At 42.6% G+C, this 15,468-nt stretch overlaps 2 protein-coding genes across 3 annotated transcripts in view; both read right to left on the reverse strand.

Moving 5' to 3' along the window:
- Positions 1-13,410, reverse strand: part of ZNF445 (zinc finger protein 445) — a 61,893-nt gene extending 48,483 nt beyond the window's left edge. The window contains exon 1 of one of the 2 annotated variants that reach the window (XM_070359822.1): positions 13,337-13,410. The gene's annotated coding sequence lies outside the window, so the exon portion shown is untranslated. The remainder of the gene's footprint in view (positions 1-13,336) is intronic. The other variant, XM_070359821.1, reaches the window with a different exon arrangement.
- Positions 1,949-6,694, reverse strand: LOC102273473 (zinc finger protein with KRAB and SCAN domains 7). Its single transcript, XM_070359823.1, has 2 exons — positions 6,232-6,694; positions 1,949-4,248 (listed from the first exon to the last, which is right to left on the reverse strand). The coding sequence occupies exons 1-2, from the start codon at positions 6,389-6,391 to the stop codon at positions 2,795-2,797; spliced, it is 1,614 nt and encodes a 537-aa protein (XP_070215924.1). The 5' UTR covers positions 6,392-6,694; the 3' UTR covers positions 1,949-2,794.
- Positions 13,411-15,468: the final 2,058 nt, after the last annotated feature.

Below are 15,468 nucleotides of genomic sequence, written 5' to 3' on the forward strand. Positions count from 1 at the left end.
AGCATATAACCTGTCTGGTTTTACAGGTTCACAGCTGAAGAATTGCCTCAGCTTGAATTTGACCCCTATCTGATTTAGATAATGTTTAGATGAGACTTGTGGACTTCAGACTTTAAAGCTAATGCTGAATTAAGACTCTGGGGCTGCTAGGATGGAATTAATTTATTTTGCAAATGAAAAGGACCTGAATTTCGGGAAGCCAGAGGCAGAATGTATGGACTGAATGTCTGTGTTTTTGAAATTCATGTGTTAAAGCCCTAATCACCATAATCCACCTAAGGGTGATCCTATGTAGAGTTGGGCTTTGAGGAAGTAACTCAAAATAGGTTAGTTTATGTGGGTAGGGCACTCATGATGGAGTTAATGAAGTTCTTATTAGAAGAGGAAAGGACTTCGCTGTCCAGTAGCTAAGACTATATGATCCCAATGCAGAGGGCCCGGGTTCCATACTGGGTCAGGGAGCTATATCCCACCTGCTGCAACTAAAGATCCCGCACGCTACAACAAGGATCAAAGATCCCACATGCCACAACTAAGACCCGAGAAAGCAAATAAATAAAAACAAACACTGAAAGAAAAAAAGAAGAGGAAGAGACAGCTGTTCTCTTTCTCTGCAATATGAGGATATAGCAAGGAAGCAGCTGGCTGCAGCCAGGACTCAAAGGATTCGTACCAGAACCTAACCATGCTGGCAACCTGATCTTGGATTTCCCAGCCTCTGAGGAATAAATGTTTGGTAAGCCACCACTCTATGGCATTTTGTTACAGCAATTCCAACTAAGACAGCTGCTCAAGGTATGTCCCTCCCAATCCCCTTCCTCCCAAAAAGGGATCAGGCCCAGTTATCTGTACTCTGCAAAGAATATCTCCCTTATTATGCAAACTCTTCCAGGTAACAAAAGAGAAACAAAACTCCCAAATTAATTTTGCTAAGCAAACTGAATCTAGTTCTGTACTTCAAAAATAAGATACAATCACCATGAAAAAACAGATTTTATTCCAGGAACACAAGAAAATTTCAATTATTTGGAAACCTGCCAACAAAATTGATACAAAAAGAGTAAAGGATAAGACCCATGAAATTTTACCAACAGATTTTTAAAGTTTTTGATAGAACTTAGCATCCGTTCGTAATAAAAACTTTAGTATGATAACTTCCTACAGTATGTGTACACTACATGTCAAGTACTGTTTCGAGTTCCTTATACTTATAAATGAATTTTATCCTCAAGGCCCTATGAGGTAGCTCCATTTTACACATGAAAGACAAAAGGAAGGGCACTCATGATGGAGTTTATGTTCTTATTAGAAGGGACTTCCCTGGTGGCCCAGTGGCTTGTCCAAGATTACACACCTAAGGAAAGTGATGGAGGCAGGATTTGAACCTAGGTTTCCAGGCACAAAATCTGTGCTCTTTACCACTATAACATATTGCTGCTTCTAAAAACAGGAATAGAAGAAAACTTCCTTAACACAGTACTTACCAGAAACAATGAGGGTGAACCACAGGTACAACTGTGACATGCTTAAAAACCTTTCTGAAAATTAGAAACAAGACATGGAATATGCCTGTTATTCACTGTTCAACTTTTTTTTTAATGCTGATGTTTGACATAAGTGGCATACAGATTGGAAATTAAGAGAACACTAATCGTTACTGTCTTATTGTATATCTAGAAAAGCTAGGAAATGAAACTAAAAAATTCTTCAGACCAAAATTAATTAAACGAGGTAACTGGATCCAGGTAAAATTTTTTAAAAATCAGTTAACTTTTAAAATACTAGCAATAGCCAATAGAAATTGAGGTGTAGCGTTCAAATGTAGCTCCTTTTCCTCCAACCAAGAGCCTGAGTGCTTTCCTAGGAAGCGAGGACATTCATTTCTGGTGCTGCTGGTGGTCAGCTCACAGAGTTATGAGCAGTGCTGGATCTGTCCCCCAGAGACTCAGTGTGGTAGGGTATGAGCAGAACCAGAAGATAATAAATTAAAACATTCAACAGACAAGAGTTTCTACATAAGATATGACCAGCCACATTTAAATCAGACTTGAGGGCTGGACCTGTGTGTTCATATGGGGTCTCCCCCGGAACCTGGGAGTTTCCAAAGTAAAACACTTAAAAAAAATAAAGTCCTGGATCTTAAAGGTTCAAGGGACACAGACTGGCAAACTGGAAGAAAAGCTTTTCTTCCTAGAGAACACAAGTGGTGAGGGTCTAGATTAAACCAAGCTTTAAAAGGGCCACACTCAAGAGGTAGGAAGAATGACTCAGTCTTAGAGGATGACTTTATATAAACGGTAAAATGGAGGAGGTCCAGTGGTTCAAGCAGTCCAGGACTTCGTGCCTTCATTTCTAAGGGCACAGGTTCTATCCCTGGTTGGGGAACCAAGATCCTGCAAGCTGCCTCATGCAGCCAAAAAAAGAAAAAGGAAACCTATAAGCACATGAAACATGTAGTCCTTATTTCCCCAAGAGGAGGAGGAAGATTCCACTGTTACTCCAACTCTCCCACCTTTGTGACCAGCAGCGAGCATTTGGAGATGGTCCATATTTTTTTTTCTAATTTTTTTTCTTTATGTTAGCCATGCTGTGTGGCATGTGGAATCGTCATTCCCAAACCAGGAATCAAAACTCATGCCCCCCATTTTGGGAGCTCAGAGCCTTAACTACTGGACCACGAGGAAAGTCCTGGGATGGTACACATGGAACAGGTGGTTCCAAGTAGAGATCAGGATGAACATACTTATACAGAAACCTTAACCTAAAGTTTCTTGCTGTCTTAGAGAATCATGTCTTAACAAACAGACCGAGCCAGACCTGAGTGCTTCTCTCTAGTGTGAGTTCGCTGGTGGTGATTGAAAGTAGAACGCTGACTAAAGGCTTTCCCACACTCAATACATTCATAGGGTTTCTCTCCGGTATGAACTCTTTGGTGCACGGTGAGTTGTGAGCTATCACGAAAGGCTTTCTCACAATCTTTACATTTATAAGGCTTCTCCCCAGTATGGGTTCTCTGATGTACCATAAGGCTAGAATTATGAGTGAAGACCTTTCCACATTCATTACATTCATAAGGTTTCTCACCAGTGTGAATTCGCTGATGAATAATGAGGTACGAGTTTTGATTGAAGGATTTTCCACAATCATTGCATTTATAGGGCTTTTCACCAGTGTGAAGTCGCTGATGTCGAGTGAGACATTTACTCAGACTGAATGCCTTACCACACTCATTACATTCAAAAGGTTTTTCTCCAGTATGAATTCGCTCATGGTCAGCAAGTTGAGAGATCTGATTGAAGGCTTTCACACATTTGCTACACTTGTATGGTTTTTTCCCGGTGTGGAGACTCTGATGCCGAGTAAGACATTTACTCCGACTGAAGGCCTTGCCACATTCATTACACTCATAAGGCTTCTCCCCAGTGTGGATTCTCTGATGGTCAATAAGATTTCTGTTAGAACAGAAAGCTTTCCCACACTCCTCACACTTGTAAGGTTTCCTACCAGTGTGAAGTACCTGATGGCGGATAAGGCTTTTACTCCGACTAAAGAGTGCTCCACATTCATTGCATCCATATGGTTTCTCCCCAGTATGAGTTCTCTGGTGGTCAAAGAGTTTGGAACTTTCGTTGAAAGCTTTTCCGCATTCATTACATTTATATGGTTTCTCCCCAGTATGAAGTCTCTGGTGTTGAATGAGATGGGAGCTGTGGCGATAGGTCTTTCCACAATCACTGCATTCATAAGGTTTTTCCCCTGTATGGATTCTGAGGTGGACAATGAGCTGAGAGGTCTGCCTAAAGGTCTTGCCACACTCAGTACACTCATATGGTTTCTCTCCAGTGTGGATTCTCTGATGCCCAATGAGGTGTGAACTCCAATTAAAAACTTTGCCACATTCATCACATCGATATAATTTCTGTCCCTTCAGAACTCCCTGATGTTTTGAGAGAGTGGAGGACAGATCTGGATGTCCCCCAAGTTCCTTATACTCATCACATCGATCCTTTGTAGATTTCTTTTTATCCTCCTGTGTTATCTCTAAGAAATCACTTTCCAGTCTGGTTCCTTCTTCATCTGAGGGTTGAACTTTTAGTTTCTCTAAAGCTTCTTCACAGGAAGCCCCAGCTTCTGGTCCTCTAAGAATCAGTCCACAGAGTATGCCTGAGGTCCTGTCAGCTGACTTTGACTCTTCAGAAATGTCCTGCTTCGGAGACAACTGTGAACTTGCCATCCTGTTTTCACCTGCTGCCAAAAGACAGAAGAAAACAACTTTCACTCACTTCTTGTCCTATTGAGGAAATGAACTGTCAGGAGTCTATGTAGCTTAAAAAAAAAATCCACATTGAGGATAAGGAATAAGGAGACACATTGAGAACAGGAGGGAAAAAGCAGAGCTATCAGGACAGAGGGATGTGGAGCCAGCACAGCCAGGTGAGCAGGCCAATTGAAAGGCAAGAGACCAAACTGTAAAGCACAGTGTGATCTCCCAGAAGTCACTTAGATGTGGTGTCTCCTTAGTAAAATGATGAACTCTTGGATTCACTCCAACCATGACACTGTACAGCTCTACAGTTCACAGCAAAGATGTCAAGGAGAGTGATGGCAAATACTTTAAACTAAATATGAGAAACATGTAGGCAAACATGAGAGTTGAAGGGAAATGTGTATTACGAGGGCGTGATCAGGAAAAAGTGCACAAAAAGGAGTGATTCTGGTATGAAAGAATAGTAATGATATTTGGAGAAGCTATGGGTTCAAAAAGGCTGGGAAAATGTACTGAAGGAGAGAGTAGAGCTCTAAAATTGGCAACATCCTAGTCTCTGGAGCATTGGTCTAGGAGGTGCCAGTAGGCACTTCTATGAAAATTAACAAAGGCAATAATTTGAAATACAAATCAAAGTACATGTTTTGTAGCTTGATAACCTGTAAACATAATAAGACTGAAGAGCTGAGTATTTGCTTTTAAATTCTGGAATTAAATATAAAAGCTGGGAAAGGCAGAGTATCCATGGTCATAGGTAAACACAAAAATATTGGTTCCTTTCAATCACATCTTAACCAGACCACAAGCTATCATACCATCTCAGCATATGGAAAATGAAAGGTATCTGGCCCTTTAATTCTAAGCCCACCCTCTCCAGAGTAGGCTACTGTCCTAGACCAGTCAACCCCAGAAACTCCTCTGACAACAGCCCCTTTCAGGAAGCAGCCCTGCCCTAGTCTTTCTGAAGGGGAAGCTGAGAAAACGATGTTTTGTGCAAAGCAACCCGGATCATCCCAGGATGGACAAGGACCAGGACTAGGTGACTGGACCACGGCCAAGCACCAGACCCAAGTGCGGCTTATAGAGTAGTCATCAGCTCTGGGTGACCTGGAACAAAGTTCTGCCCAAAGAAATATGATACTTAATGGCTGAACCACCAATGGAATCCCTTTCTACATAAATTCTGAACTGAAAGTAGGGCAAAATGAAGGAAATTACAAGTAGTAGCTCAAGTTGAAATGATGCATGGAGAGAAGAAATCCATCAGGAACCACAGCAAACAGAACATATGAGGAAATAGGAAGTCTAATTAAGAAAGAGCTTGAAGGGGGACAAAAGATTCAGAGTAAAGAGAATGGCCATCAGTGGGAATAGAAAAACAGATACACAGGACACAGCTGTCTTAGAACACTGCCGTAAAAATCCTTTCACTTCTGCTGCTGGGTTGGAAAGATCCCTTGGCGCAGGGAAAAGCTACCCACTCCAGTATTCTGGCCTACAGAATTCCATGGACTATATAGTCCATGGGGTCACAAAGAGTTGGACACGATTGAGTGACTTTCACTGTCACTTTTCTGCTGCTGAGGCTCCCAGGTCCGCACAAAGCTTTGTTTCCCAAAGCCTGGTCTAGCTGGTGAGTCTGTTCAGGGTTTCCAATCCTTCAATCTTACTCTAAGTAACTTAGCTCATGACTTATAGTAACTGAATGGCTCTCTATTCCTTCCAACTACAAACTCTTAACTAAACCAGCTCACTTCAATTAATAAGGAAGTACAGAGAACCGTCTGAGCCACCAGGGAAGTCACAGAGAATGTTAATGACTATCAAAGTGAGTGATGATGTAGAGAGATTTATTATACTATTCTCTCCATTCTCTTAATATTTTCATAATTAAAAGAATAAGAACATAGCAAAGAAAATGTAAAGAAGGCAGACTCTAAGTTACTAGGGAGCAGAGTCATTACCCAATGGGGCCAGGCTGCAGCAATTTTCCAGCATGATGTTCCAGTACAGGGCTCTCTGGCTGAGGGCTGTACCTTTCCAGTTCTTTAGAGTATAGTTCACAGACAGAAACTCCAACTCTGTAGCCTCCTGGAATGACAAGCTTCTACTGCTCAGGGACATTTGCAGCTCAGGGACTTTCACAGCCTAAGGGGCAGAGTCAACAAGGGTACCAAGACAGGGTTGAGACCCTGGGGCCAAAGGGGTGGGGGTACAGAAAGAAGCTGGGAGGACACATTAATAAAAGGACACGTTCAGGGTAAGATAACAGTCCATGAACTCAGTGGATGGGACCAAGTCCAGGGGAGGCAGTTAGGAAGAGAAGTCACAGGAGCAGCCTCTGAATGGGCCAGAGCCCTGGAGATGAGGTCCTGCCATTCCTGGGCCACAGACTTGGAACCCAGGAAGCTCACCTGGGGCCTGACCATCTGGAAAATTCACTGGAAATTCAAGGATTCCAACAAAATGAAAAAAAAAAAAAAAACCTTGAAAAATAAAATTAAGTTGAAGAACTCACACTTCACAATTTCAAAACTTATTTGACAAAACAGCACTGATCAGGACTGTGTAATACACACACAGATCAGTGAAATAGCTAAGAGTCCAGAAGTAAACATCTACAGTTAACTTTTTTTTTTTTTCCAGCTGCACTGCGTAGCATGTGGAATCTTAGTTCCCCAACAGGGATTGAACCTGTGTCCTCTGCATTGGAAGGACAGAGTCTTAACCACTAGACCACTAGGGAAGTCTTCTAAGGTCAACTTACTTTTTAAATATATTTTAAATTTATGTATGTATTTTATTTGGCTGCAGTGGGTCTTAGTTGCAGTGTGTAGGATCCAGTTCCCTGACTAGGGATCAAACCCGGGCCCCCTGTACTGGGGGCATGGAGTCCCAGACATTGGACCACCAGCAAAATGCCCATTAACTTATTTTTTATGGAAGTCCCAAGAGCACTCAAAGGGGAAAGAAGACACTTTTCAACAAACGGTGCTGGAACAACTGGATATACACATACAAAAAAATGAGGTTACACCTCTACCTCAGTCCATATATAAAAATAATATGAACAGTAGGCTTTGGCACCTGTTGCAAATTAGCCCCACTGCTCTGTGTAACAAATCATACATGACAGCTAGCTTCTCCTGAGAGCATGGAACTCTTCAACTCCCACCACTTTAAAGCAAATTTTTTAAAAAATCACTATCCTCATCCATGATTAAAACAGAGACCATCATCTCCTACATTTGCTACAAACCAATACCTAGTCAATGTCTCCTGGACTCAGTGAGTGCTGAGAGGACTGATAAGAGATGACTGTTAACTGAAATGGGAAGAAAGCTCACACCGGAATGCTTGTCACCACCCAGATTAAAGAAAATGCAGTATTGTTACAGGGTCATGGAGAGTCAAGTGAAGAACTACTTTAGGATCACGCATGATGAGGAAGTTGAAGTTTTGGCAGAGAAATGAAGCTTTGCTGTGAAAGAAAAAGGCAGGGCCTTTGCCAGACAAATTTGCACAACAGACTGGGGAAGAGAAAGATGCTCAGGTGAAGAGAAATACAGGAGTAAGACTGAAGACAATGAACTGGAGACCAGAGAGAAGTATTATGAAGAAACGTACCAGCAGGAAATATAGAGCACTGACATATCTGAGTGAAATAAGCACCAAACGTAAGCCTCCAAGTCGACCTGTTGTGAAGCAGCTGCTACAGAAATGTCCAAGGAGGTCAATGAAGTATTTGTAAAGAGATGATGTGAAGGACAGCAGAAAAATGACGGCAACTGCCCGTGAATATGGCAAAAGAATACAGTTCTTTGAGCCCAGTCTCTGCAACCATGAACGTGGATAAAAGCTAATGACCACTTCTGCCATGAGAGGACAAAGCAAGAAGGCCATCTATGAACCAGGAAGCAAGTTCTCACTGGATACCTAATCTGCCAGCACCTTGAGAGTGGACTTTCCAGTCTCTAGAACTATGAGAAATAAATTTCCGTTGTTCATAAGGCATCCAGTCTATGGCATTCTGTTACAGCAGCCCAACCAGATTAAGACTTTGAGAAAGAGCTTTCTTTAAATTTCTATTTATCAAAGTCCCAGAGTTAAGCCTGGCCTGGCTAACACATCTCTTTGTGAACCAATCACTGTGACGAGGTGATAAAATGCTCTGATGGGTCACATCTGAGTCACTATCTGCCACTGGAATATCCTGGAAGGGGAACTGAATGCATCAAAACCTCAGGAGCACATGGACTGAGAGTGGGGACAGTAGTTCTCCCCAAGTTAAGGTGTTATAATCAAAAGAAAGGGGCCTGTGTACCAGACAGACAGAAAAAAAACAGACATTGCTACCAAACCAACTTGGGTCCACTTGCTCTGATGCAGTAAAGCCAATGTACTGAAGCAGCATTAAAAAAAAAAAAAAAAAAAGCTAATGACCTCCTGGGCCTTTCAAAGTCTGAATGAAAGCCTCACAGCACAGTAAATAAAGATGGAGGCCAGTGAGCTGAAACTGCCCAATTAAATTCAGGTATTCTAATGCCTCTGGGTTCCTCCCAGATCCCAATCAGTTTTTGAGGACAGAAGAAAACATCAACTTGTTAAGACGACACCATAAATGTGAGCCCCCAGACTTGGGGGCAACCTGAGATGGATCAGGCCTCTTCTCCCCAGCTTCATCCCTTCACTCAGTTTCATTCCTAAATGAAAATGGCCTGGAAAAGAACCAGGGAAATTCCTGGGCAGTTTTTAGGAATATTTTCTTCTTCCTGTCATTTTGCTTTCATACAAAGTAATTCTGACTTCCTTTTAAAATCCTCTTAAATAAATAGTCTCTTACTCTTGTGTTTTTCCTGCTAGTGAGAGGGTGTGTGCTGTGTTTAGTCGCTCAGTCAGGTCCAACTCTTCGCGATCCCATGGACTGCAGCCTGCCAGGTTCCTCTGTCCATGGGCATTCTCCAGGCAAGAATACTGGAATGGGTTGCCATTCCCTTCTCCAGGGGCTCTTCCCAACCCAAGGATCAAACTCAGGTCTCCTGCATTACAGGCAGATTCTTTACCAACTGAGCCACCAGGGAAGCCCCCAATGAAAAGGTACATAAGGTTTATTTTATACACTGATAATATGCAAACTAGTTTCTAAGACAATTAGAAACTAAAGCTAGACTGCTTCTAGTACACATTTAAATGTTAAAATTTTAGTTATACCAATTTATAAATGAACTCAATCTAGTGCCCAAAATTTGATTTCTCAATACCACTTCTACAAAAAAGTGAAACCAAGAATCCTTGCAGAAATGATTGATTCCAGGGCTGGAGAGGTGAAAATATAAGATGAGTATCTTGTGGTGCCTGAAAATCAGAGAAAGACACAAAAAAGGATGGGAACATGTAAGGTGAAACAGGAGCCAACTTGAAAGACACCCAACAGCTAAAGCTAGAATAATTTATGCCACAAAATAAATAACAACACACCTCACTACACTCCCCAAATAAACACCCAACATCACACACTGATGTAATTGATATAATTAAGTAAATAAACAAGTGGGAGAGAAGGCACAACTCTTCCTCACAAAGGATTCCAGTTAATAAATGTAGTCAAAAAACACAAAAAATGAAAAGCTCCTAGGAGAACATCACAATAACAACTACTGTAGGCAAGATTCACCAAGAAGTGCTAACTAGTAGGAAAAGCATATTTCTATGCAAAGTCTCAAAGTATCTACCTCAAAATAATTGCTAATTACAAAGGACAGACAGTAACTTTACAATCATTAATCCTTGGCAGAAATACTGGATCAAGAGTAATATCACCAGGAAAAAGACATACGAACATCAACCTCAGTCTAAGCAGGAGAACATCTGACAAAACCAAATCGAGAGGGTCAGTCTAAAATTACAAATATAAAATACTTTAAAAGTGTCAAGTAAAACTGAGGAGCTGTCACAGACTGAAAGGGAGTGAGGAGACATAACAATTAAATGCAATGAGGGATTCTAGACTGGATTCTCAAACAGGAAAAGAACATTCGCTAGCCAGTCAGGAGCTCTAGATAAATCAGTAGTTTAATTACTAGTACTGCCACCACTGGAAATGTCTCAAATTTGATGACTGTCCAATGGTTATGCATGACATTGCCTTTAGGTATACCAGGTAAAGATACAAGGGAAGTCTACAAAATTCTGACAGTCTCTGTGAGTCTACAATTATTCAAAATAAAAAGGTTTTCAAACTGAAGTTTGAGTTGTTACTGTGTTTATTTCTATCTAGAAATAGTAATGTCTATATACTAAGGATTAACTTGGCAGTAAGGGTGTTGAATAGGGGCTACCCAGGTGGCACAGTGGTAAAGAATCCACCTACCAATGCAGTAGATGTGGGTGATCCCTGGGTCGGGAAGATCCCCTGGAGGAGGAAATGGCAACCTATGCCAGTATTCTTACCTGGAAAATTCCATGGACAGAGGAGCCTGGCAGGCTAGAGTAGGACATGACTGAGCATGCGCGCATGCACACACACACACACACACACACACACACACCACACAAATATGTACTGAGCACCTACTACCTTCTTAGACACCATGGTCTCTGCAGTGAATAAAGCAGACAAAATGCACTAACTTAAGGAGCTTATAAGAAGACAGACAATAAGATAAAGACAGTGTCAGGTGCTATGTAGCAAAATAAAACAAGGAAGAAGGCTAAGAGGCCTAAAACCAGGCAAGGGAAAGTATAAGCTCAAAAATTCCATCTAGGGAACTCCTTGGTGGTTCAGTGGTTAGGATTCGGCAGTTTCACTCCTGAAAGCACAGTTTCGATCCCTGGTTGGGGAACTAAGAACCTGCTAGCTGCACACAGGGACCAAAAAAAAAAAAAAAAATTCAATCTAGAGCACATAATGACTCATTTGAGGGACCTTTTTCAGACTGTTTCTAATATTAAAAACACTGAAGATTATAAAGTAATGAGTTATATTTTATTACATCTTCTGTATTTTTGCTCTGGAGTATGACATCACAAAATGCTCACAATACTAACATTCCTGGATACCAGGAGTCACAGAACTGTAGCAGGTACCATTTTTCAGTTTTTGTCAGTTTCCCTTACTTGTAAGTACACATAGAGATTTATCTTCAAAACAGTCCCACAGTCTTTTTGGCTTATTTTTTGAACCAAAAGCTGTCTGCCTTTCTTCAGCATTAAGAAACACATGTCAAAGCAGTCTCATTTGTCAGTTCCTGAATGTGCACACAGATATTTATGTGTGTAACAAAGGGAAATTCCCTGAAATCCTTGAGCAAATTACTTACTTGCAAAATAAGAGACCTAACATTAAGGAGTTTTTAGTTTGGAACTGAAGCAGGCTGGGACTTGGGACCCTTTGTTGCAGCGCTTGCACCTGAACAAACGTTTCCTCCAGCAACGAAATACAAAGAAACTCTAAGGGTCTAAAAATAACTGCGCACATTTGCAGTTGGAGCATATTATGAAGGATAAGCTACAAAAAGACCAAAAACCCAACTGCCACTTCTGAGGAGCTGGGAGCAAAAGCAAAGTATTGCCCAAGCACCCCTGCACGCAGCATCACCTAGAAGGTGGATAGACCACCTAAGTCACCCCTCCAGCCAGATCTCTGGAAGCACTTTTACCCTCATTCTGTGTAAGGAACCACCCTCACCCGCTAGGAAACAAAGGAACCTGTTAACTTGTTTTCACTCCCTCCTGCTGCCGCATAAATTCCAGTAAAGCCTTGACTGAATTTCAACTTTTATCAAGGAGACCAAGAACTCCAGTTCATAACAAAAGTCCAAACAAAAAAAACAGTGTTCTTTTCCTTGCCACTACTCTTAACTTAGTAAGGAGAACATTTTCTTATTTCTTAAGTCTATGTAAGTCAGAAGACATTAGAGTGGTTTTAGGTTAGTGCTTTGGAGAAGGAAATGGCAACCCACTCCAGTGTTCTTGCCTGGAGAATCCCAGGGACGGGGGAGCCTGGTGGGCTGCCGTCTATGGGGTCGCACAGAGTCGGACACGACTGACGCGACTTAGCAGCAGCAGCAGGTTAGTGCTGTTACTTGTGTTTAAAAACTGCATTTTATACATGCTATGCTAAGTCACTTCCGTCGTGTCCGACTCTGTGCGACCCTATAGACGGCAGCCCACCAGGCTCCCCCGTCCCTGGGATTCTCCAGGCAAGAACACTGGAGTGGGTTGCCATTTCCTTCTCCAATGCATGAAAAGTGAAAAGCGAAAGTGAAGTCGCTCAGTCGTGTCCGACTCTTAGCGACCCCATGAATTGCAGCCTACCAGGCTGCTCCATACTACTCTCTTTATTTTGAAAACAGACATAATCACCCTAATGAAGCTTTTGGTATTTTTCCGCACAAATGTCACTTGCTCAATTTACAGCTTCATGCAATATCTACTATAGGAAACTGCAAACAAAATGTTTAATTATAGCTGCACATATGTGACTCAGTGGCGTCATAATACTGGCAACAATTTTAACCAATATATTAAATGCATTCCAGAAATTGAAGACATCATTCTCAGAAAGCAATAGTATGGGAATGTACTTAATACCACTGAATTATACACTTCAAATGGTTAAAATGGCAACATTTACCATGATACATGAAAATTTATTACAACTGTTTTGCTATAATACCAAAAAAATTAAAACAATAGTGCCTGTTTTCTAATAAAAAATATATACTCGTATAAGAGTTTGCGAAATCATGCACAAATTTTAAAGAGTCGGGAAGACTCTTTAATTAACGGGTTGTGATTACTCTTCCTTTTCTTACGGTCACCCGACTCACCTAATTATCTGTGATGAATATGCTTTGTTTGCATAACTGGCAGAGGAGATAAAATTCAGAAACCATTACTTCAAATTCGCGCCCCGGACGCCCGGAGCAGCGAAGGACCCGGGCTGGTTGATCTCCAAAGCCAGATCCTTGCCAGGGCGCAGCGTCCAGGCCGATCCTTACCCGCCACTCCCCGGGGAACTCCGCACCCGCACAGTAGCCCCCACCCCTCCACCGTCGCCCGGCTCACCAACTCCAGAGGCCGCAAAACTCTCAGTGCCCTGACTGCTCGATCCGCCCCACTCCACACTCTTCCAGCCCGGCTCTCCGCCGCTCCGTATCGCGCATGCGCATCGCCGCTCCAGGCCTCTCTAGGAAGTTGGGAGGGCCAACTTCTCGGCTTCTCCCGGGCCCCAGTGCCCTTCTGGGAGGCCTCTTGAGCTCAGCCCAGAGGCTTGTCCCCACACTCCCCACCTAACCCACTGGACGCCTGCCTTCTGTTCCTCCCACAGTGAAACGCCTTCCCACCACAACTAGAGAAAGCCCTCGCGCATCAACGAAGATCCATAAGGTTGCCCACTTTTGAGGACTGGGTATACTTAAATTCCTTACTGCTAGTTGGACAGTAGGGAGAGAACCAAAAAGGAGCTGAGCCCTGATACTCCAAGGAGCTTGTACATTCTCTTTACATATGAGGCCTCCACGATGTCTCCATCTGTTATTGGAGGTTTGCCACGATTAAACCTAGTCTTTCCTGAGACGATCTAGCAGATTACTCTGTGCTCCAATAACACCAGTGTTCCATACACTGATGTATCTACAGAGTAAGCATGTAGAACTTCGTAGTGAGTGGATGTTTCCTAATTCCTCAGAAGAGGCTTTCTGGAGGGCCAGGTTGGCTCTCCCAGGAGGTGGGAGAAGTATTGTTTTCTCTGTCTTTTCTATTAGTGCCTGGACCAAGGTTGTCCCCAACGGCTGCTCACCTGAAATGTGTTGAGCCTGTTCCCCTGTCGTCCTAATTCCCTGTCATTTCTGGCTTCCCTCTATTACCCAGAAACTGATGGAGTCTGGGAAGAGTAAAAGTGAAAGTGAAGTTGCTCAGTCGCGTCCAACTCTTTGGGACCCCATGCACTATAGCCTACCAGGCTCCTCCGTCCATGGAATTTTCCAGGCAAGTATACTGGAATGGTTTGCCATTTCCTTCTCCAGGGGATCTTCCCGACCCAGGGATTGAACTCTGGTCTCCCACATTGAAGGCAGATGCTTTACCATCTGAGTCACCAGTGATAACAAGAAGAAAAGTCTGATACTTCTCTAAGTAGCTTTTAGAGTTATAAAGGGCTTGTTTTTCAGTCATTGGCATTAAATTTACTGATAGGAATGCACAATAAAGTTTGGAAAGTAAAGCTATAGTTAAAATGTCTCAATGTGAAAACATCAGTTGTGTACTGTAATACCTTGTGTTTGCACTTTGCTTCTTGGACTATGATCAGTTCAGTTCAGTTGCTCTATCATGTCCAACTCTTTGCGACTCCATGGACTGCAGCATGCTAGGTTTCCCTGTCCATCACCAACTCCCAGAGCTTGCTCAAACTCATGTCCATTGAGTCGGTGATGCCAGGCAACCATCTCGTCCTCTGTCGTCTCCTCCTCCTCCTGCCTTCAGGCTTTCCCAGCACCAGGGTCTTTTCCAATGAGTGGGCTCTTCACATCAGGTGGCCAAAGTATTCGAGCTTCAGCTTCCGGATCAGGCCTTACAATGATTATTCAGGGCTGATATGATAAGTGCTACAATTCTTCTTTAGAAGAAACACCACCTCCAAAAGCTTTAATATATCACTGTATCCCTGAGTCCAGAAGACGAGGAGAACCCCTGTCTTCCCAGAATCTACCCTGAGGCCGTTTTGTGACTATCAGTGACCCTCCTCAGAACAGGGCCTGATACCACTAGCAGGAAGAAATCTGAGAGTAATTAAAGAATGAGGAATGAAAAAAAAAAAAACACACAAAGAATGAGGAATGAATGAGGGTGAGAGAGAGAGAGACAGGATCTTAAAACAGAAAAAAAGAGGAGAAAAGGGGGTCTATGGACCTGAATTCAAAGTCTTCCGTGCCCTTTTTAGCCAGTAAAATGTAACCCAGGTAGCAGGACATTTGCCGAAGCTCAGAATCCTGACCTGCAAACTGATTCTTTCCTACAGAGCAGATACGAAGATGGAATTGATGTCCAAATCTCCTTCCCTCCAAATCCCTCAGTATAAATGACAAAGTCCAGACTGAGTAGATTCCTTCCTTGCTTAAAAACCTTCCCGCAGCAGTCTGGATGAAGGACACATTTCTTAGAGGTTAGCCCAGGTTCTGTGCTGGACAAAGGGGCAAATG

Source organism: Bos mutus, chromosome 22 (assembly GCF_027580195.1).
Source record: "Bos mutus isolate GX-2022 chromosome 22, NWIPB_WYAK_1.1, whole genome shotgun sequence".
Lineage (NCBI taxonomy): Eukaryota > Metazoa > Chordata > Mammalia > Artiodactyla > Bovidae > Bos > Bos mutus.

Bases quoted from the DNA above. Each gene is read 5' to 3' on its own strand.
- LOC102273473 (XM_070359823.1), bottom strand. From the start codon at position 6,391: ATGTCCCTGAGCAGTAGAAGCTTGTCATTCCAGGAGGCTACAGAGTTG. The intron at 4,249-6,231 runs GTAATGACTCTG...GTCTTTTGGCAG, and splicing joins CTGCAGCCTGGCCCCATTGG to CAGGTGAAAACAGGATGGCA.